Here is a 23,037-nt window from a genome sequence, read left to right on the forward strand (position 1 = left end):
GCTGTCAATGGCAGTTTAATTAAGTGATTAATCGTGAATTATCGTTTAACAGCTCTATTAATTAGAAGATAACCGATTAGCTGTGAGTTAATTAATCAATTGTTGCACCTCTAACTTTACAGAAAATCAATAAATGTTACTTCAAGCATTGCTGCACTATTAAAGTTAAACGACAAACATGTTCACACATTTAATCAAAAGTTGACGAGTGCCACAGAACATTTGTGGTGAACTTTTGAAGGAAACAGCTAAGATTATTTAAGGTCAACGTAGCACAAGGTGCGAAAAAGACACTTACTCTTTGGTGTCATATCTGATCTGGAGGGTGACGTTTTGGATGGTGCTCTTGAGCTACAGAAACAAAGAAATTGTACGAGTTCAATTCATTCATCGTTGTGATCAAGGCAGGATCCGATGCTACAGTCATCGAATGATTTAACATGAGCGTCTTTTGACAACATGATATGAAATTAATAAATGCAGTCTAGGTTCAGGGCCAACATCCTTGACCGTAGACTTTGGCCACCAAAATAGACTTTGTTCATCATGACACTAACTGGAGTTGTTTACGACTTCAATTATTTTCTGCCAAGGCTTACTCACTCATGTGACAAACCCTTTTAACAAAGATGAGGCCACTGTTGGTGTGAAGGCGTGAAGGCGGGAAAATACCGCCAAAACATGTCGTAGTTGCTGCGTAACAACCAACCAATAAACCGTCCTCGAGCTTGGTGTCGGTAAGAACTTTCAGTTTATATCGCCCTCAATTCATTTTCACGATTACAAAAATTTCAGACAGTTCCACGTGGAAGAGACGAGATGCACAGGTAATCTTTCATGTGGAGATTGGAGACTCCATAAGTTCCACGGTTATGAGTTTTGGTGCAACGGATCACAAAAGTCACGGTTCGGATTTGGGTCACGGATCGGATCGCCCTTTTGGATTAGAAAAAAAAAAGAAGATGAAAAGTACTTTGCCTTAATTTATTTTGTAAAGCGCTTTTTCCATTTAAAAAAAATCCATTCAAAATGTCTAATATAGCTGTGTAGGATTTAGTGTCTTCATTTATTTGGTAACACGCCCTTTATCCATTAAATAAATAAAAAACAAACAATTGAGTCAGAAATTATTTTTACATGGTTCATGTGTAAAATAACAAGGTATTAATGGCTTAAATCGTGTTTCTATAATCTAAACAGCTAAATTTTGACATTTTGAGTTTTTTTCTTTTTTTAACTCTGACTGCCAAAAACGTTAAATAACGTTTAGTAAAATCCTATGGATGAGTGCCAAAGACGTTAAAAAACGTTTTTTTTTCAAAACAGGCGAAACTAACCATTTTCTATTGTTGATTACTGAAAAACGGAATAAGGTAGAAACAAACTTTTTTTTCTGATGAAAGATGAGAGTCCAATCTTTCATTTGGTAGTATGTGTGTTTCCATAGTCCAAACACATAATTTTTTGTGGACCTTGAAAGATCAGTCAAAAATGCTTAAATCGGCTGGCACCCACGGCATCCCTTTTCTGAAAACGTCTGGCAGTCAAAGAGTTAATGGGCAAAAGTGTTTCATAAAATAAATGAAGACAAAGTTCTATTTATCTTATATATATATATATATATATATAATGAAAAGACATCAAGGCGCATTCCCTTCCTTTAAACACGGAGAGTGAATTACAAAGTAGCATTGGTCCGGAATATTGAAACATTTTGAAAGAATTCAAGTCAGCCATGTACCAGCCGGCATCCACACACTCATGCACATTGGTCATGCTAACAGCTAGCCGCTAGCCACTTACGTCGAAGACTTCTGCCGTATGATACAATGGCGCCGTAATTAATTAGCGGTTTCTTAGCGTCCTAAATTAGCAATTGAACATAAATTCGAGATAGTGCTGTGTTGATGTTGGTCGCAAAAATAATGTCAACTAACTATGATAATAAAACATCTAAATGGGAAGTCAAGCCAGCCACCACGCCACGACGTGGGGCAAGTTCAAAATAAAAGTGTACTAGGCTATTTGCATTGCAGTCAATGTACTACTTTACTGTATTTGGTCAACTTTATTTTGAAGTTAAGCTTAGCGTGCTATGTTAAGTATGTTTCAGCTTCCTTGACATGTCAGAATGGTATCGAGTCGACTGTGAATGCGCAAAGGGATAAACAGTGCTACGTCCATTAATAAACTTAATCAAGGTCTTTCACATCATCATTGGCAGAAAGCGAGAAATTGGACAATAAACACATCAAGGTATAAGAATGATGGATGGCATGTTTTGAAATGGATTCTGTCACATTGATTGTGTGCGCGCATGCGTGCGATAAATCACATGCGCCACAATATCCACCCTAAATGTCATGTTATGGGGATTGATGTTGTTGTTAGGGAAGCTTAAGGCCTGATGATACGCATGGAACAAGAACTAGAGCTCATTTGAATAATAAATGTGAAGATCTAATTGACATTAAGCATCCTCACAGTTTGAATAGTTATACTCAATTTAGTTTTATTTTCTGAAGTTGTCTGTCTCCAGTTTCTCACGCTGTGAAAAAAAAGAATCGATTTTGCTATGGGTATTTAGCTAAAACGTTTGTTTTTCTTGTTTTTCAATTCATCCTGATACACAGTGAGCATCTAGCATGTTTTTTCTTTAGCTTTTTTTTTTGCATTGCTATTACGAAAGGTACTTTCGACAGCAGAGGGAAAAGTGTGACAGCTGCAAAACTAGAAATGTACACCTTTTACTTTATTTTCGTGTTACTATACATGCTTGGTTCAACTTCGGTTTACATTAGTATGAGTGTTATAAATATTAAAATATTATTTAAATGAGCGACTTTATAGGTAAACAATTAATTCACTTTACATTCCTCCTACCTACCTCTTTCCTTCTTTTTTTTTTCATCTAAGAAATTTGGCGCACTAATTAGTGAACCGCCAGGCTTCCCGTTCTGTCTGTATATATATATATATAATAATACATTTTTAAAAAGACCATTTTATCTTAAAATTGCTAAGCTCTTTTTCCATTTCTTTACATATGCAAACAGAACTGGCATCTTAATGGGCATCTGTCAGACTTGTATGTCTTTAGTTCCCGATTGTAAAAAGGCCACACGAGGGATGCTGATACTGTTAACGTCGACTAGTATCAGCACTGATACGTGGTATCGGTACTTTTTACATACTTGGCCAATAAATTTCATTCTCATTATTACTTTCTACAGGAGAAATTGTTTTAAAACAATTTTATACAATATAAAGATTGATTTCAAGGCAGACTGTATTTAATAAAGTAGCTATTTCACTGTTAAATGAAATGAAAATGAGATTGCTGATGTGAAGGAAGGCGACGATATTACAGAATTAAGGTGACAAGGGTTTTACGCGGATAAAAGTCGATCACAGCTCCATTCAGCGAGCAACTCACTTTGATGGCTCCGGTCGATTGCTTGAAGGTCGCGGCGAGATGAATGACATAATCGCACTTTTATCAAGAAAATAGTTTGGGAAAAAAAGAGGCACGGTGTTGGCAAAAAGCCCATTAGTCTCTGCCACAGCTGCTATCTCATACATCAACGCTTGAGCGGGATTTGTTTGGGGGGTTCTGTCCATCAAGCTTCTCTTCATCTTTATGCCCTGGCATGTCTAAGCAAGGAGAAGCTTGATGTGAATGCGGGTGAGAGAAAGTACAAGTAATGGCGGCTACCTTTGGCGTGACAAATCGAAGGCCAGCTAGTAAATGAGGTCATCATTTTACATTGTACCGTGCCCCTTTTTATTACAATGCAAGCGTGCGTGATCGTTATACGGGACCCGACTCCACGCTTTGATGAATGAGACCTTGGCTAACCTGGAGGAGAAAAGCAGCCAGGGAGGACGGCGGGCCCCCGCGGTGTAAATCACCTGAGACCTGACGAGCAGATGGCTTACGCGTGCAAAAGCAATCACTAACCACATCGAGGTAAGTTGTCCCCATTCGTCACATCATCCGTTTAACGGCATCAAACTTGATTCCGCAAATAGTCATCTAACGGCGAAGTCAAACGTCACCGCGCGCAATACGTTGTTCTTTTGACCAAACTCTCCCCCTCGTCCTCGAAACTGGAGCCGCATTTATTATTTCACCTGAAAATGCCACGAGATCCCGCAAGATCAACGGAACGTCGCGTCACCCTGGGGAACGTCTCGCTGCGGTTCAGACGCCAAAGGAGGCGCAGAGGGCATCGCGGCGACATTTTGGAGTCACGCGCTTCCCCTGAATTTGAATTTCTAAACCGGATAGGCTCAACTCGTGCCGTGCTGCTTCTAAGACAAAGTCAAACATTCGCATCACGGCATGTCAAGCAAACCCCTTTTTGCACACTTTCTCAATGAAATTTCTCATCTTTCTTGCAAGAAATAAACTAAAAAGGCAAATTACAAAAATATAGGAAATATTGCCACAACTATTTGTTTCTTGGATATAGAAGAAATTGTAATACTGGGTGAAACTTTACCCTATAGCCGATTATCGGCCGGATATCTTATCGGCGCCGATACGCAGCATTTTGACAAATATCAATCAGAATTTTTTAGAAATCTGGCGGCCGATAGTATATAAATTTAAAATTGCGTTAACTTTAGGGAACTATATATTGAAATTTTCAGTTAACTTTGTAAGAGATGCCATTGACCCCGGGAACACTGTGTACCTTTGTTTTTGTTTAAAATTTAAAAAAATTGGAAGACTTTTTTTTACTGTAGAATACTATGACTATGAACTTGTGTTAGAATTTTAAAACAAAGATGTCTACTGTGTAAGATAAAAAAAAAAAAAGTCAGACATTTTGCAAGTCTGAAAAGTTGTTCAATAATTATGCTTGAAGATAGGGCTGCTCGATTATGAAGACAATATTAATCACGATCAGGACGATCATTTATTTTTTTTGGTACAAAACAAGAAAATGTTTAAACGTAAAAAATATTAAGACAAATTAAATTCTTTGAAAAACTATAATTATGCAAGTTCCTTTTGGATGGAACAAAATGGATTAAATTAGTTATTTTAAAATTTACGAAAGGTACAAATGTATACATTTAAAAAACTCTAACAACTCAAAAATTAGTATTAATATTTTTTTTACGATTATGCAATTGTGGAATGTAGTAATTTAAATTGAATTTCGATTATTTACACAGCCCTACTGAAAGACATTTCAAGTGAAGAAATAATTACCCTTTTACCTAAAATGAACATCAACTTCCTTCACTACTAACAATCGTCACCGGCCCTGAAAAACCCATATCGGTCCATCTCTACTTTATTCTAGCCATAAATATCAGGAAGACAGAGATAGTTTTTAAGTTCAGTTTTGTCCCAGATTGAATGTTTGTTAGTGGACTGAAGTGGAAAAAGAAGTTTCTGAATGAATGACCGCCTCAAGCCTCCTCAGGGGAGAGCGATTCCGAGAAAGACCCGGTGGGAGTCCATGAATTGCAGTGAGGATTTTCCAAAACATCTAGAATCGTTTTTCTGTATATAAATGCGCACTTCTATAGCATAGCAACCAAACATTAAGACTTTCAAGCCTGTGGGCGTCTATTAACAAATGATGTGCGATAATTGTCTAGAGAAAATTGTTACTCTCAGCGTAACCTTGCTGCTTCTGCCTCATAGAGGACTCAAGATCCTAAGCCTGTTGTCACACTATTAACTGAAAGATCCAGTCAAAACCCGCCAAAATGGATAAGTACCCTCCTGTGCCACTATTAGCGAGGAGTGAGGCATTTGGGGAGTAAAAAAAATAAACAAGGAATGTGAGCCGGAGTGACCTCAGATCCGATTAGTGTCTAGCAATCCGGTTAGGAAGCCTCTGATGTATGTTCACGCTCTATTCTTCACTCATTTCCCCACCTTCATTGGGCCATGAAAAGTACTTGATTACATCCGGGTATTTGGAGAAGAACCTGTACGGGCTTCACGTAAAGTCCGCTGGGATAAGCGCCAGCTCACTCGCGACCCTGGTGGAGATTAGTGGCATGGAAAATGGACAGATGGATGAAAAAGAAGCATAACAGTTTGACATCTTCCTATGCAATCCTACACCTCAATACTCATAAGGGTACCAGATGAAAAATTGTATTTTTACAACAGAATAACCTAAAAAAGTGGCATTTACGAAGAAAAATACGCTACTTTTTTTTTTTTTCTTCTGGAGAGCTCAGTATTGTTCATTCGGTAATTTTACTGATTTGACATGTCATCATCATTGCTCTCTCTTTAAAAAAATAAAAAATAAATAAAAAATTATTTTGTATTTTGTATGTGGGTGAGTATGTGCGTGTGTGCGTGCGTGCGTGTGAGAGTGTATTCATTAGTTCACCTAAAACCTATTAAAAAATCCCATGCCGTTCACCTAAACCGGCCACTTCCAGCCAGAGTCGTGAAGCCGTCAGGAGACCCGAGGAAGGATCAAAGAAAAGAAAGGAAAGTGAAATCCAGCACCGACCAGACACCACCCACCGGGCCACCAACCAGAATCCTTCACCAACCCCAGAAACATCTAAATTCCAACAAATCAGGGAGACCTCAAGAGACCGAAGGAGAGACTGAGGAAAGGAAGGAAAAAGACGCTACTTTTTAAGGGACATAACTTGGGCAATAATCCAACGTAACTTGTCCGATGATGGCGCAGCCACTTTCCCAACGCTTATTGGTTTTCTTGCAGTGCCCGACCGACTCCTCATCTTGCAATCCTATCCCTTGTCTAATTACAAATGACCCCCCCGGCAACACAATGGCCTTGGATTGAAGAGGCAGAGCGGAGACTGGGAGATTGAATTTAATCCATCTATGCATGGGGGGGGGGGGGGGGGGGTGTGACCTTCCTGCGAGTTACTTTCATTTTTGTTGTGCAGTGATGCAACTGGATCAGAGTGTTATTATAGCAGGGGATAAAGAAAGTCATATGTGTGACACTACTTCATTGTCACTTCATCGGTGTGTGCGCCAATATTAAAGCTTCAAAGGGCTAATCGGCCTCCTTGTCCATGCTGGACATTAAACCAAGCAGAACCAATCAGAAGAAAGTGAGGGATGAGAGATGGACCCTCGGGGGAGCCACCATCTGTCGGCGCGGCGCTCTCGCACCTGCTTGTGAGGTGTCACTCCCCCTTCTGAAGCAACCCCTCCGCTTGATGTCATACTTAAGAGAGGACGGCACAGTGGGCAAGATTAAGGCCTCGCTGCCTGCGTGTGTTTGGCATCTGCTATGCAGTACGTCGGCGTCCTTCATTTATTTTGCTAATAAACCTGGAGATATAATCACTCGCGTACAAACTGGTCTAAAGTGACAGCATGTTAATCCCTGGCTAAATCCCGGGTCACCTAAAGCGGATAAAAAAATATGTTTGTGTTGAAATTAGGTCTGTCAAAATGAGTGTGTTAATTTTGAGTTCATTCAAAGTCCGTTTAACGCCACTCATTTTTTTTAACACGCAATTAATTACCGCCTTTTACTTGGAAAGCCTGTACGCAGCAGACACGTCCATGTCAAAATTTTGCAGTAATAAGTTTAATAATAATGCATATATTTGTGGAGGCTGGGGTCAAGTTATTTTACAATTTAAAAAGTGTACAGAATTTCACAAGTTACTTCATGTTTAAGATTAGATAGCTCTTAATATAAAAAGAAAAATGCACAGAGCTGTCACCAGTGTCTTTCATATGCAATTATGCCAACTAGTGGCAGAACAATGACCTCAACACAAATAAATATCACACTCGTTTTTTTTCAGTACAGTACAGTACAGTGTTCCCTTGCTATATGCGGTTCACTTTTCGCAGATTTTTTTGTGTGCCTTTTTTTACAGTAATGTACCTATTTTATAATATTTATGAAGGTTTGAACATTGAGAATGTTTTAAGAGAGAACATTTAGAAAATGTAAATGCCTGGATGAGAAAGGTGTACAAACTGTGTGGTGAGGGGTTTTACAGCCTTAAAACATTTATAATAAATGTCAAACATAAAGCTAACTCCTTTGTGGATTTCATTTATTACGGGTATTTTTTGGAACCTAACTCCAGCGGAAAACGAGGGAAAACTGTGATCTTTTTAATTTTAACTAGATTTTATGAATTAATATGAAATTATCGTATGAATGACTAAAAGATGCAGCCATATTTCTATTGTTTTATCTGTTAAACATTTTTCCCACTTTTATGTTAACAAGACTATGAAAATTCAGGAAAAAAATATTTTATTGTACATTTAGAACAGATATAAAACATGGGAATAATCGTGAGTTAACTATTGAAAACGTGTGATTAATTACAATTAAAAATTAATCGCTTGGCACCCCTAAATATAATCTGTAAATAATTAACTTGATTAACAAATTCAATTTGTCAAGCCGCATGCCAAGAATGAGAGTGACATTGATGACCTGATTCATATCACAATGCCGTAGGCAACAGAAACTCAGTAAAGAGAAGGAGCCAGATGGACTGTCATGAAAATGGTATGTACCACAGACAAGTAAAAGTGGCTGACATTGAGATGACATACCGGTGGCTGGAAAAGGCTGGAATGAAAGACAGCACAGAGGCACTAATCATGTAAACTTTTGCCAAACATTTAATGAACACTTGTGCTATCCAAAACGAGGACCGAAATTCTGCCGCGACACAAATAATAACTAATCATAAACATACATGCACGTACGCGCACCCACACTCTGGTGTGCTCTCTACAGACAAGCTGGCACGCTGACATTTATCTCTCAGACGCGCCACTGTCACCCTCTCCACAGAGACAAACAACTCTAATGATGTTGTGGAGCTCCATTACAGTGGGGGCCACTCATGCCAATCGCACGCCACCATCAACGCTGCACTCTCCAACACCCAACCTATCAGGACCCGGACATTCTAGCCGGAGCACTCTGGCTTGGGAAAGCTTCCCGCGCGTTGGAAATGTACCCGTGGAGAATGGCATGTGGGCGGTCAAAACAAAAATCTAGGCCAGCTAAGAGATGTAAAATACTGTTGTGTAAATCCTTGATGTCTTTTACTTGGTATCAGTCATGTACTGAAACTGGAAACCTGACAAAATCAATCGGCTGCAAATTGAGATTTTGGGACAAAATTCATGTTCAGTTTGAAATACTTTAGGGTTGAGAGACTTGGTGTGATTGTCACAAAATAATTCTTCAATATTCTGCATATCGTCACTGCTACGTGAAAAACACGCATGACCATTTTTTTTAAAATTACATTTTTCGATTTTTTTGGTCTGCATTCAGTTTTATCCCCAAAACATGAAAATCAAAAAAAAAAAGACAAAAAAGTGCATATAGTGGCAAGCATGACAGAAAAGTCAATATTCAATATACCCCCCCCCCCCCAAAAAAAAGGCTTAAAAACAGCACATGTAAAATGTATTTAGACGCAACATGTTGGCAGTAGCCACCATTGAAAAAAGTGTTTTGCAAACCTTGCCAGAGCACAGTGAGGGAAGCAAGAACTTGGCCATGAATTGACTATGGAACATTTTGTTACTGGCTTAAACAAGAATCTCTCTTCTTTTGTTTTCTCTCCTCGAAAAATGCAAATAATTCTCTCTTTTTTTTTGCTCAAGCAACAACATTAAATACGCTTCGAATTGTTTTGACAAAGAGACAGTTAAACTAACGCAGTGATTCCCAAATGGTTTGTGTGTCTTTAGCCTTGATCAGGTGGTCTTAGGCAAATTATCCAATTTCACTTAACTCATTCACTGCCAGCCATTTTCACTGAAGCAACCCCATTCGCTCCCGGCTGTTTTACTGGATATTGACTGATATTGCAAGGCCCAGAGAATATTGTGTTCTATTGCTATAAAAACATGGAACCTACCAAAAGAAAGATTAGAGTCTCTTCTTTCATCAGGAAAAAAAGTACATTTGTATCTGCTTCCATTTTGCAGCAATTAGCATTAGAATAGATAGCTAAGTTTCATCATTATTCATAAACCTGTTTATAACACTGGGGGAAAGAGCTTTTTGAAACATGGCCCTGGTTGATCTCTTATACTCTGCTGCACCTGCTGGCCGTTTTTGTAATAACTACCATTGCTTTAAGCGACCTCTTTAGGTCAGATGCTGCATCAAAGCCTTCTGTATGCTTTTGCATTAAAAAAAACCCATAAAAGACATATAAATACGTTTTTGGGACCATAACACTGTTTAAACTAGAATGTTTTTATATGTTTTTGAGAGAAAATTAGCTAATTGGTAAAAAAAATATATTTAGGATCTCTCGGTGTGCCTTTCTTCACTTGTGAGTATATCAGCTTTGTGTTCAACTAAACATTATTTCACTTTGTGACTTTTTTTTGTAGTGTGTCGTGGCTTTTTGCAATGTAAAATATGTGCCTTTTCTTTCATTGCTTTTCAATAAAGGTTGGGAAATACTTTGCTTTCCACATGATGAAAGAAGTGAGATTGCATTGCTTGGCTTGCTGGAGGAAACTTTAGATTTGGGGGAAAAAATGCAAGAATCGAGCGCTATCACATTAATACAAAACCAGAGATAACAGTAGTGGCAACCGTACAAAGAGTACAAAGCTAAAGGAGACGAGCCAGTTGGTATGTTATTGAATATTGTTATAGTCTGTAGCGCAACGGGATTTTTACTCTGGATAAATTGTTGGAGTTTATATGCATAGACCCTGTGTCCGTTTGCTTACCACTTCCCTACGTGAGCGGTGGTAGGGCTGGATAATGGGCAAACCCAAGGGTGTCACCCACTGCACGGTGTGTCCCGCCTTGGATATGAGCCGGGCGCTCCCAGTCAACCAGTCCTGCAACAAATATAGGTCACACACACATACTGAAATTTTACAAGAAAAGCAACACAGTAACAGAATGTTATTTTATGAGGGAAAATGGTTTTAAAATACTTTTTTTTTTAATTAGAAAAATTTGGATATACTTTGTAGAAAAGATCAAAATCATTTTTATTACAGAAAAAAATTGATGGGATGTCATGAGATTACAATTGTAATATTGAGCATAAACGGACATGCATGAATTTTATAAAATAGGTACAATACTGTAAAAAAAAAAAAAATGCATGCGAAATTCCACCCCAAAAAATCAGCGAAACAGCAAGGCCGCAAAAATTGAACCGTGTTATAGCGAGAGAACGCTGTATTGTAGTAATACTGTAAGAGAAAAAAAACAATGCTTGCATCCAAATTCACAAGGCTGGGTCCTCCGAAGGCCTAATTTGTCGGCTGCATGACGTCACTCGCGGCGCGACTCGACAGCACGCACGGACTTACATATGAATGGATTGTCAAAGTTACTTATTGGTAGCGCATTGACCGAAACTCCATTCATATGTAAGTCCGTGCGTGCTGTCGAATCGCGCCAGAAGGCTGCCGGCTTTTGAAGGACCGCCTTGTGAATTCGGACATAGGCAATGTAATGATACACGAATAAATGAACTATGTCAGATCACATGAATAAACGTGTATTATTACATATTTTCTCTTTTTTTTTTTTTTTTTTTTACATCTGATGATATATCTTTAGTAAAGAAAATGTGGGAATAAATACATTTGCAATATGACAAAAAAATAAAAATCAATTAATTAGTATTTTCATGAAGCAAAAGCTACAGAAGAGGATTAGGGCCGGTGAAGAGAGAAAAGAAAAGTTTGTCAGGATTCTGACTTTAAAGCGAGAGTTCTGACTTTAATCTTTACTTTACTTTTTAAACTTTAATCCAAACTTTTCTTTTCTCTCTTCACTGGCCCTAATCCTCTTCTGTAAAAATCTTAAGCTTGTAATTAATTACGAAAATGTGATTTTATTTTTACAAGAGAAAAACACAAGGCTATGAGAAAAAAAACTTTAAAAACAAGCCAAATAATGTAGTATGGAGTAGGGAATAAAATTATAAATTCAATGCCAAATGTATCACTTTTTAAACGTTGCCCCTAATATTCCCTTGTACTAGCACAATTGTTGTGACATAATTATGAACTATGTCAAGAAATTTAAAGCACCTAATCCCGCTTCAAAGTACATTTCAAATCTTGAAAATGCAACCACTTATGTGAACCCTAGAGGAAATAAATCTAATGAGTTAGGCCGCCTATATTTGGTGTGTATGTTTAGAAAAGTGTTCTCGTTCCTTTTTTAACGTACAATAAATCATTTGCATGACCTTTTTGGCAAACAATTGTTGCTGGCCTACTGAGGAACAGGTGAGGGATTGTTGCAAAAACAGTGTTGCTTGAAAAACCCCATTTTGTCTTTAAGCCCTAGTAATGCCAGTAAGTTCCTTCTTACACATACACACACACACATCTGTGAAGAAGATGGATGATCATTGTCTTTCCCTGGGCAAATGCCTTCTCATCTTGTTTCTCAGTGGAAGCCAGAAACAAAGACAAGGAGACGTCCGGGGAGTGACGGATGGACTAACTGGATAGTTAGAGACTGACTGATCAATGAGTGGATTGATAGGCGGCGGGCCGAGGGGGAAGAGTGTGCCGAGAATAAAACGGGATGTGTTGTAGGAAGGAAGGAAGGAGGTCAGCGGGGGGATTGATTGGCCGCCGTAAATTCTTTATCTCAAACCCGGGCTGTCCCCGCTCAATCCCTAGAGGAGGAGCACCACGGCGCCGGGCACCACGGCGTTCTATTAGCGTACCGGGACGCGCTCTGCTTGTGAAGATAATGCACAAAGTCCCCAGCAGGTGCAAGTTCTGATGCTACAAATGGAGCCCATGTGATGAATGTACAGGAACAGGAATGCCAGGAACAAGTTATTAAATCTTTGACTGCCAGACGTTTTCAGAAAAGGGATGTCGCCAGTGCCAGCCGATTTAAGCATTTTGACTGATCTTTCAAGGTCCACAAAACATTATGTGTTTGGACTATGGAAACACACATACTACCAAATGAAAGATTGGACTCTGATCTTTCATCAGGAAAAAAAAAGTTTGTTTCTACCTTATTCCGTTTCTGAGTAATCAACAATAGAAAATGGTTAGTTTCACCTCTGTTTTAAAACAAACGTCTTTTAACGTCTTTGGCACTCCTCCATAGGATTTTACTAAACGTTATTTAACGTTTTTGGCAGTCAAAGAGTTAATAAGAGGAAAGTATGACTGTGTGGCGCTGGAAGCCACTCATCACAAGTTGCCTGCAGTAGATTTCAACTGTGGAATAATATTTGTGGATCTGTTGCATCTGACAAAAAGGGGGCGGCAGTTTAGCTCTCTTCGAGGTGCCCTTGAGTAAAACTTGAAATATATGGTCATAAAAGTTGTGGCAATTACTTGTACAGTGGTAGCGTGACTTACGAGTTTCATTCATTTCTTCAGGGTTTAACTCAATTTATTGTACATCAAATAAATGTCCCCCCGTTGGAATGAATTAAAATAGTATTCATATGTTCCCGCCCCAAAAAAGCCAAAGCTCAAAATAAGCGGTTTAGCAACGAAGTTTGCGTTTCAAAATTCAAGAGCAGCCGAAAAATAATTTGGCCAAAGCTGCTTCACTAATTTTAACGAAGGACATCTGATTATCTGATAAAATAGCTGCCTGTTCTGGCAAATGTATAGAGATAGACCGATAATCGGCCAGACCGATTATTGGCGCTGATATTGGGCATTTTGATGAATATTGTTCTTTTATGAAAATTTGACGGCCAATAAAAGGTAAAGCTAAAACTATCGTGATCTCAGGGAACTATTTATTTAAATTTTCAGTTAACTTTATAAGAGATGCTGCTGACCCTGGGAACCTTCTGAACCTTTTGTTTTTGTTCGACATTAAAAAAAAAGAACTGTGAAAGTTGAAGATTTCAGGTATTTCTAAATTTTGGGAAAAAATATTCACTAAGGATACTACGGTATTTACTTGTTTAAGTTTCTATTTAACTTTTTAAGACGTACTGATAACCTTGGAAATGACACTGAGGGCTTAAATGAGGACTAACACACCCACCTGAATCTCTCTTGTCCCTGTAAACATCTCCTTTAGGCCACTGAACACTTGTCGCACCAGATAGTGAGATGCTTCCCAAACACATTCCTGAAAGACAAAGACGATATGCTATAGTATATATAATATAAATTATTATTTTCTAAAATTAAATACAGGTGAAGACATGGCTCCAAAAATGTTCAACAAAAAAAAAGAAAACACTTCCACAGGAAAAGTGAATTTATTCCTGCATTAATCCTTAAATATATTTTTAAGTAACATTTTAACTGTCATACAAATATCAGAAAAAGTTAACCACTATGAAAAATAATTTAAAAAAAAAAGACTAAAAAAGTAAAACTCACCCTTGAACAGGGAAATACTGTAGATTTCCTGGTGCTTTTGTAGGTAGTCATTATCCATTATGCTTGCTATTTAAATAAGGCTATGCCATGTAAATTTAATTTGTCTACGCTGATAATGTTCTTCATCCTTGAATTAAATTATTGTGCTTACCATTACATTCTTTTCCCTTTGCTATCAAACGCACCCTTTTTGTTCGCACCATAATAATGGAGTTAAGCTTTGCAGCCCAACCTTGCGCTATTCCAAATTGTTTGCAGTTTGACTTTGGAGCTTCCACTGTGCATACATTAAAAAAGCAAGAGAAGATTTAAGACTAATTAGGACTATTTCCTATGTAAGTACAGTATGTCCTTATCAGCCATGGAGCCCCCCGTGCTGCCATCAGTCACATTTAACACTTCTCCCAAAAATTCCCTGATGAAGCAATTAGAGGTCCTGATGCAAAAGTCATCTGCAACAACACTCCTGAGAGTGAGATAATAATAGATAGCGTGGCCATGTAGATCCCATCCGCATTGGAAATGAGATCAACTTTTGGTATAATGCCACTGATTTGAGAAGATTAGATGGTCCTTTTTTTTTTTTTGGGAGAGCTCAGTATTGTTCATTCGGTAATTTTACCGATTTGACATGCCATCATTATTGCTCTCCTTTTTTATTATTATTATTATTATTAATATATATATATATATATATATATATATATATATATATATATATATATATATATATATATATATATAATTATTTATTTTTTGAGAAGATTAGATGGTACCTAAAGAATGAGCGATGACCACAGAGGAACCATTTGTGGCCGTGCCGGACTAAAAATAGCAGCGCGGTATCACGTGTCTGTTGTTTGTTCCCGTCCACTCCAGCCGGGCCTCCCTGATACAACCATACAAGTCTAATATTTCACTGCATTATGATTGCGTGTGTGCATACTGGAAGTGGCTGTTCTTGTAAATATGCTGTGTCAAGGTCAAAGTGACATGATGAAAATATACTCAAGTTGTTGGCATCTGCGCGATAAATGTGCGGAAGCAGAACAGTCCTCAGCAGAGAGGTGCTAAGTGCCCCACATACAGTGGAGGAGATCCTGTGCAGAGACTGTGCTAAAAATAAACCAGACTGTAGTGTGAGGGGAAACCCCCCACCACCCACCACCCTTTCCCCTCACCTCGCTCGCTACCGTACCTTTGGGAACTCATCAATCTCCTTCAGGCGCTTCTCTATCTGAAGCCTTCCTCCGTAGCGCGTGACCCCGTACACCAAGGTCATCACAGTCTGCTTGACCACTTTCCTGCTGATGAAGCCCTCCAGGACTTGGGCGATCTTCAGGCCCTTCTCGGCGTCTTGGGCTCGGAACTCCTCTACCTGAAACACAAAAGCGGGTGGGGCGGGGAGCACAATCACTGCCATTGTTGCGGGAAAACGGGAGGCAGACGACTCCCATTGCAAGTTGATGCAATCAAGGCAACAAGGTTAGGAAGTGCACAATCACTTCTTACACCATGCTGTCTTGAAAGTAATTGTCACTATTTGTTGTGGTAAAACGCTACTTTAGTCGAAACGACGATGGAATTTTCTCTTTTTTCAGTCTATTTATTGTCACAGAAGTCGCCGAGAGAAAGCGCACAAAGTGCAAGGAGCCTTCAAAAATAGCAATGGGGCCGCATGCTGCTTCACTATGTCTTATGACAAATACATGATTATCATCATCACGTGTAGCAGCATGTTCTGTTTCCAATTACAATGTCCCAAACACAGTGTGTTCTACAAAGAATACAAATGTTTTGTTCAGACTGCTCCAAAAAAGCATGTACGTACCCTTTATCTGTAATTTGCAGTACTGTGTTGTTGTATGACATGTCAGAAAAGTTACAAACTGGTGCCACACAAGATTTAGTTCAAATCCGATCCCGATGACGTCATTTTTAGCTAATCGGAATCGGGGGGAAAAGATTGGGCTCTTAAAAAAAATATTTCTTTATTTATTTTTAATCTTTTAAACTCATTTGCTCCCAAAAATGTATAAATACGTTCTATTTTAAATATTACCAGTGTCCCGAAAACGCATTTATACATTTTTTAAGTTTTTATTTATTTATGCTAGAGACTCTAATCTTTCTTTTGGTATGATCCATGTTTTTATAGCAATAGAACACAAAAAAACGGTCAAAATCCAGTAAAACAGCTGGGAGCGAAGGGGGTTGCTTCAGTGAAAATGGCTGGGAGTGAATTAAGAGTTAAGGGGAAGTCAACCCAAAAATGTTCTTTACAAGAATATGTTGCATGCGCGCCTCCACTAGTCTTAACACGGTATTCCGATTATTGAATTTGTAGAATATAAATCAAGCAGCAAAATCTACCTGTTTTTATCCATCCACCTTTCGCCACTTGAGGTCGACATCACAGTTGCTCAGGGCTCAATTAATGACCAATCACAGCTCAGTTTGCTAACGTCACATGACCAAACTCAGGAAACAGAGAGATTCTGTGAGATTAAGAGATTCTGTGACATTTGAAATTAAAATTTCCATTAAATCCCCCAAAATCCCGAGTTCGGTGTTTGTGAGCCCTGCTATTTCACAGATTTTTTGAGGGGACAGTGAATACAGTATTTGGTTCTCCCATTCAGTTTGGGTGTAATTCCATTGTTGAACACAAGATGGCGGGAAATTATGTCATTTGATACTGTAAATTTGACTCAAGAAGAGTGAAAACAGGAAGTACAGTATTTTAGCTCACCCTAGTTTTTGCTGACGATTATTGATTACATCCTCTTTAATCCTGCTTTTTACGCCAACAGAAAGCAACGCCTGTAGGCTAATTTTTATGATGTACATCCTTGGGCATGATTACTGATGATTATATTGCGAGATGGTAAATTTAATTTGTTAGTGTGGAAAAGCAAGATTTGTTTACTGGAAACGCATGGAGGGATTAGTACATTGTAACAGTTTGTAGAATATATTTGACTTATCCATTACTCTTGCTCTCTTGTGTTTAAATGTGTTATTGTTATATGTAGAGAAAATGAAGTGCCATAAATGAAGAAAAGAAAAAAAACACACCTAGGGTGTATTTAAATAGAGTATTTCTATATTGCAGATTTCACTTATTGCGGGGCTGGTCTGGAACGTAAACCCCGCGATGGAGAGGAATTACTGTATCTTTTGTGATCCCAATCCTGAAACTTTCTGATCAACCTCATACATCATGCTGAATTTTTGGGGGTTGGACAAGACATTTAAAAAAAAAAAACACCACTGTAAACAACATCCACAACCTGCATTAATTTACTGTAAATTTATCGACATGTATGATTTATGTTGCGACCCATGAGTGTACTGTACAGCTACATATATGTAGCACAGTCTGTTTCCGCATCTGGTGAATATCACTCAAGTTGAGTTGTGCTCTGACCTGCTGCGCCACTCCACTGTACACGTCCTGCGGCACGTCACAGGGCACCAGGTTGACTGACGTGGCGCCAATAACGTCTCGGCCGAGTGCGGCGTAATGCTGGAGCCCGTTGCAGGAGCCGTCCTGGAGGAGACGGTAGGGAAGATTAAACGCAGCCATGTGATGGAAATTAGAGCCGAAATATGGATGGAGGATGCGGTTCGGGTGTGCGTGGAGGGGAAATGGACAATTAAAAGAACGTATGAAGCGCAGGAGAGCACCAGTGTCGAGAAACGGTGGAGGTTGTTATATCAGATTGAAAAAAAAGGAAAAATAAAAGGACGGAATATTTCCCCAGATGGTCAGATGTGTTCATTGATTAATAATTAATTGAATAATGAATATCATAATCCTGAGCTAAAATATGAACTGGATGCTGCATCCATAGACAATTAACTGAGGACCTCATTCATTATTCTTATCACTTTAATTAATTCACAGCAATCCTCTATACAGCATTTATAATGAGACTGCACCTTTATGGCACTAGTAGGGAAGATCCATTATTGCATTTACTTTTCACACCACATATTACGAGCCATGAATGAGATTAGTAGACAGTAAATGTGGAAGTACTGTACAAACTCCAACTGCTCAACTTAGTTAAATCATGTTGTGAGGTACAGCTGAGGACAAGCGAAGCTGCTTGAAGTTCCATCAGGGCAGAAGCACTTTTTTTTTTAAACTCCCTTTACACAACTAAACAAATGTCGCAAAAAAAGAATACATACTGCAATAATGATAAAACTCAGCTACAGGGCCTGTTTCGTAATAAAAAACTACAGCAATATCAATACCAATGGAAACGCGGCAATACGATTGCTTGCAAAATGGATTATTCCCCCCCGACCCCCCCAAAATAGATCAGCCCTACCATGTAAATACAATTGTAATGTTCCTGGATGCTGTCTGGCTGACGATGCATGAGATTTCCTTCGAGCTCCTCATGTTCCACATCACGCTTCATCGTCAGGGACAGCGCACATTCATCAACATGATTCAAGTGGCAATGTTCCAGAGACGTCATTCTCTATCCCTCGATAGGTTGGAAAAACCTGGGAGCTTTTTTTTTTTTTTTTGTCAATTCAAATCTAATTTGATTTTGAATGCAAGTCTATTTTGAAGAAGCCAAATGCTTCTGAATGACAGATGATTTAGTGTCAAAGGTCCATTCAGTAAGTAGCACTACCCTGGCACTTTATCGACAGAAAAATGGTCCAAAAAGGTTAGTGCGGTCTTAGATAGTTAATTTTAATGTGCCCTTTAAAAGCGCAGCTGAAAACATGAATGGTAGTAAAACTTTAAATTTAGTGGCTATCTCCTAGAATTGATGATAAGAGAAACCAAATGAATATCGTACTTCCAAAGGATTAGGAAGTGAAAGCAATGTTCCAACGTTATAATAATAATAATAATAATAATAATAATAATGATAGTGTGATTTAAAAAAAAATCTAAATTATTTGATATATATGTATTTTTTTAAAGTAGTGAAAATACTCTTTTTATTATGAAGTAATTCAATTACTAACTTAGTTATTTTTTTGAGCAAGTAACTATAACTAATTACATTTAAAGCTAATTTCCCAACACTGCCAGTCAGTGCCAGCAAAACAATATTTTTTACATGGAAAATGGATGGATAGAAAACATTGATGGTACCTGGTGCACAGGAAAATGAGATATGAACTGCGTTGGGTCCGGAGATCTCACGGCGCTGGCGATCTCCATGCAGCAGCCGAGAGCCTGCCACGGCTCATCTGCACTCATCCACCATTTCTTACCCTGAGGAGACAAACACAAGCATGAGGTGCCATACAACGCATGCATATTTTATATCAAGCCAATAGACAAAACGTTACTTCGATTTTAATAGCTGACAAGAACTTTAAAAATGTAAGAATGTAGAATAGAAAGGAAGACTGCGTCATACATTGGCTGCTAGGCTAATGGCAAGGCAGGTAACCCGCTAATTGGCCACATGCTATACATGTGGTCACGTCACTTGAATGTTTTACTGTCTTCATGTTTTAAAGCACATTAGTGGTTCATCATCAACTCAATCACCCCCAGCCATTTTCACTGAAGCAACCCCCTTTGCTCCCGACTGTTGTACTGGATTTTGACTGATTTTACAAGGTCCACAGAATACTTTTCTTCTTTCATCAGGAAAAAGAGTATCTGTTAATCTGTTTGCAGCAATTAGCATTCGAATATAGCTAAGTTTCATCATTATTCACAAATCTGTTGAAAATACTGGGAAAAATAGCTGGCCCTGGCTGATCTCTTATACTCTGCTGCCACCTGCTGGCCATTTTTTGTAATAACTACCATTGCTTTAAGCAACCTCTTCATGTCAGAAGCTGTATCAAAGCATGCTCTAGCATTTAAAAAACATAAAAACGTATAAATACGTTTTTGGGAGTGCATGACACAATATTAAATAAATACGTTTTTAGGGAGTGCATGACACAATACTAAAAAACATATTTATACATTTGGGGGTTTAAATGAGTTAAAGAGTTTGGGGGTATGTTGTGGAAAATTGGCAACACAGTCCCCTGGTGGTTGTCACGACGGCTGGACCGATTAATTATTTCAAATTTAAAAATTTTCCTATATATATATATTTTTTTTACACATTACTACAAATGAGAAAGATAATGAATTTATAACGACTACAAAGTATTGTAAAGCAGTACATCTACTGTACCTCACAGTTCACCTTAGGAACAATGTGAAGCAAATAACAACAAAGATAGACGCACATTCAAAGGGTGGTCAGCAGAGTCCAGAATGTCCTCCATGATAGAGTTGGCGAACTCCAGCCTTCCTTGCAGCGAGCTCCTCTTCTTCAAGCCTGTCAGATTGACTAAGTGGATCTTGAGCCAGTCCAGGCCCTTTGGCCCAAGCGGCTTCCCCTCTGCGAACAGCAAGATGGAGCGGGTCACGTCGCTTCCCAGGTGATTGAAGTATGGAGGACAGGGGTACGTGCGTCCCCGGAAATCCATATTATGCGGGAACCAGAAGACCTCGTCCCTGACGTGGTTGGCGATGGAGAGTTTATAGAGAGCGTCCATGCGCAAGCTGTGCATCTCGCCGCATTTCTTCCTGGCATTCATCACCTCTCGCTTCATGTGGGCCTTCTCGCTGCTCGTGTAAGAGGGGTCGTGCCGGTTGAAATTTGGAATTTTGGGGGCCTCTGACAGAGGAGGGGGGATATCTAGCGTGTCGCTACCTCGATCGTTAAAGATGGAGATGATGAGGTCCAAGAGAGGTTTGTTGATCCTCCAGGCACAAATGCCCAGCTGGTTAAGGGAGTCCATGACCGGGTGAAGGTTCTGGCATCCCTCCAACAACTCCTCGTGCTGGGTGGCCCCGTGCACGCTGCGCATCAGCTTGGCGGGGGACAGCAAGTAAGCGCCAAACTTGGCCGAAGTCCAGGGTATAGGAGGGCAGTGCATCGGCATCACGGCGGAGTCAAAGGTCAGTTTGGTTTCCACGGCGTCCTGCTGCAACTGAGTGAGGAGGGGGTGGGGCTTAATGAAGCCCACCTGAGGGGAGAGAGCTAAGGTCAGCACGTGGACGAAACTTCGGATTGCAGCAAGAGCCCTTAAAGTAACAGTCACGCTAAAAGGAAAGACAGAAAAATGTGGCCCTGTATCAGGTTTTGAGGCTCCACTTTAAACGATCAACCGGCTTTGCGCTTTTTACTCACGTACTCGATTGGCCCCATTCATTGACGTGTTACTGCTTACTCGAGTGTATTCTGGTAATGCTTTAAAGTAATGCTTTAAATCACAATATATGCATATTGGGGAGTGGAGTGTGTCAATGTTTTTTTAACCTGCTGTCTTGATATCGCCCACTGACGTTACATTTTGGTCACGAAGACGACGCACGTCTCTGCTTCATCAAATGGCAGGCCGGCATATATAATAGTGATTTTCATTAGGTATTGTTTTAAATCACACTATCGATATACTGGGGAGAACAAAGTGTGGGAATTCGTTTGTGCGGCTACTCGTGCTGGCACGATTGAATATTTTTTAGAATCGATTACTTTATCGATTTTTTCAATCGACTAATCAGATTCATTTAAATTTTGCAGTCAAGTGTATTACAAAAGCATTTTTTTCCCCTGATTACTGTTTATTAACTAGGGATGTAACGATATAACATCACAACACGATATGACGATATGAAGGTTACGATATGATAATTATCACGATATGGTCTTATTTTGATTAAACAGAAGATAATCAGTCTTCTTTCATGAAAGACTAAAAAACAATGAATAATGAAATCAGAGCATTTGGACAATTTTAAATTTAAAAATGGCTCCAAACGATTACTCTATCATCAAAATAGTTGTTGATTAATTTGCTAGTCGATTAATCAATTCATTTTGACAGTTGTAGCGGCTGCTTTGATTGCCTGTACGTCACTATTTCATCCACAGGTAAGCCTCATTTACGAATTACGTTAAGTATTGTTTTAAATCAAGCCAAAGCCTGTTCTGGCAGGGCCGCCACCCAAAAAAGGCTTAATGTCGGACCCTGTGTCAAAAATAAAAATGCCTGGAATTATAGCCACAAAAATGAATGACCTCGCTATTGTTGATACACTGTAGTTCCCCCTGGTTGTGGCTTTCTAATTAATGTGTCTTGTGGGAAGAAATACAGCAACCCGACCAGTAAAAAATAAATAAGCCAAACATTGCTTTGTACCACTCAGATGGTCATGCTGTGTCGTAAAGTCATTAGGCGGCTCCCCTGATGAGCTAACCTCCAAAGAGAGCAAAGGCGGGGAGAAGAGAAGAGTCACGGCAAAGGCAGCGAGAGCTAGAACTGCCTCGTAAGCGCAAGGTGAAAGCTCCGTTATCTCGCCAGTCGCGCATCGAGTCCTCAAAGTCTTCCCTCGCGTTTTCCCATGACACGGTTATGTCAACCCTCCTGCAGTCTGGTGGCAGCCAATCAGCAAGCCAATTACAAAGGGAGACACTAAAAAAAGGGATTAGCCTGGATTCTTTGTGCGGGAGGGTAAGCAGTTTTATAATTTGGCCTCATGGGAGCGCCGCGCTTGATATTAGGGTGCACAAGGTGACACGGATTTAAAAGTGACAAAAAAGCTAAGGTCAAGTGTATTCAGATGCTTCCAGGTATAAATAATCCATGAAAATGCTGTTTTTTTGCGATGACTAAAACTCGAAATTTTTGAACAAAAAATG

At 39.2% G+C, this 23,037-nt stretch overlaps 1 protein-coding gene across 1 annotated transcript in view; it reads right to left on the reverse strand.

Annotated features, from left to right (window-relative positions):
- polrmt (polymerase (RNA) mitochondrial (DNA directed)) overlaps positions 1–23,037 on the reverse strand; it is a 43,080-nt gene that overhangs the window by 10,869 nt on the left and 9,174 nt on the right. The window contains exons 10-16 of the mRNA XM_077583829.1: positions 20,576–21,361; positions 19,470–19,592; positions 17,769–17,891; positions 15,537–15,716; positions 13,995–14,081; positions 10,718–10,831; positions 299–351 (exon numbers count right to left, since the gene is read on the reverse strand). Coding sequence (XP_077439955.1) covers positions 299–351; positions 10,718–10,831; positions 13,995–14,081; positions 15,537–15,716; positions 17,769–17,891; positions 19,470–19,592; positions 20,576–21,361 — 1,466 coding nt within the window. The remainder of the gene's footprint in view (positions 1–298; positions 352–10,717; positions 10,832–13,994; positions 14,082–15,536; positions 15,717–17,768; positions 17,892–19,469; positions 19,593–20,575; positions 21,362–23,037) is intronic.

Source organism: Vanacampus margaritifer, chromosome 13 (genome assembly GCF_051991255.1).
Source record: "Vanacampus margaritifer isolate UIUO_Vmar chromosome 13, RoL_Vmar_1.0, whole genome shotgun sequence".
Taxonomy (NCBI): Eukaryota; Metazoa; Chordata; class Actinopteri; order Syngnathiformes; family Syngnathidae; genus Vanacampus; species Vanacampus margaritifer.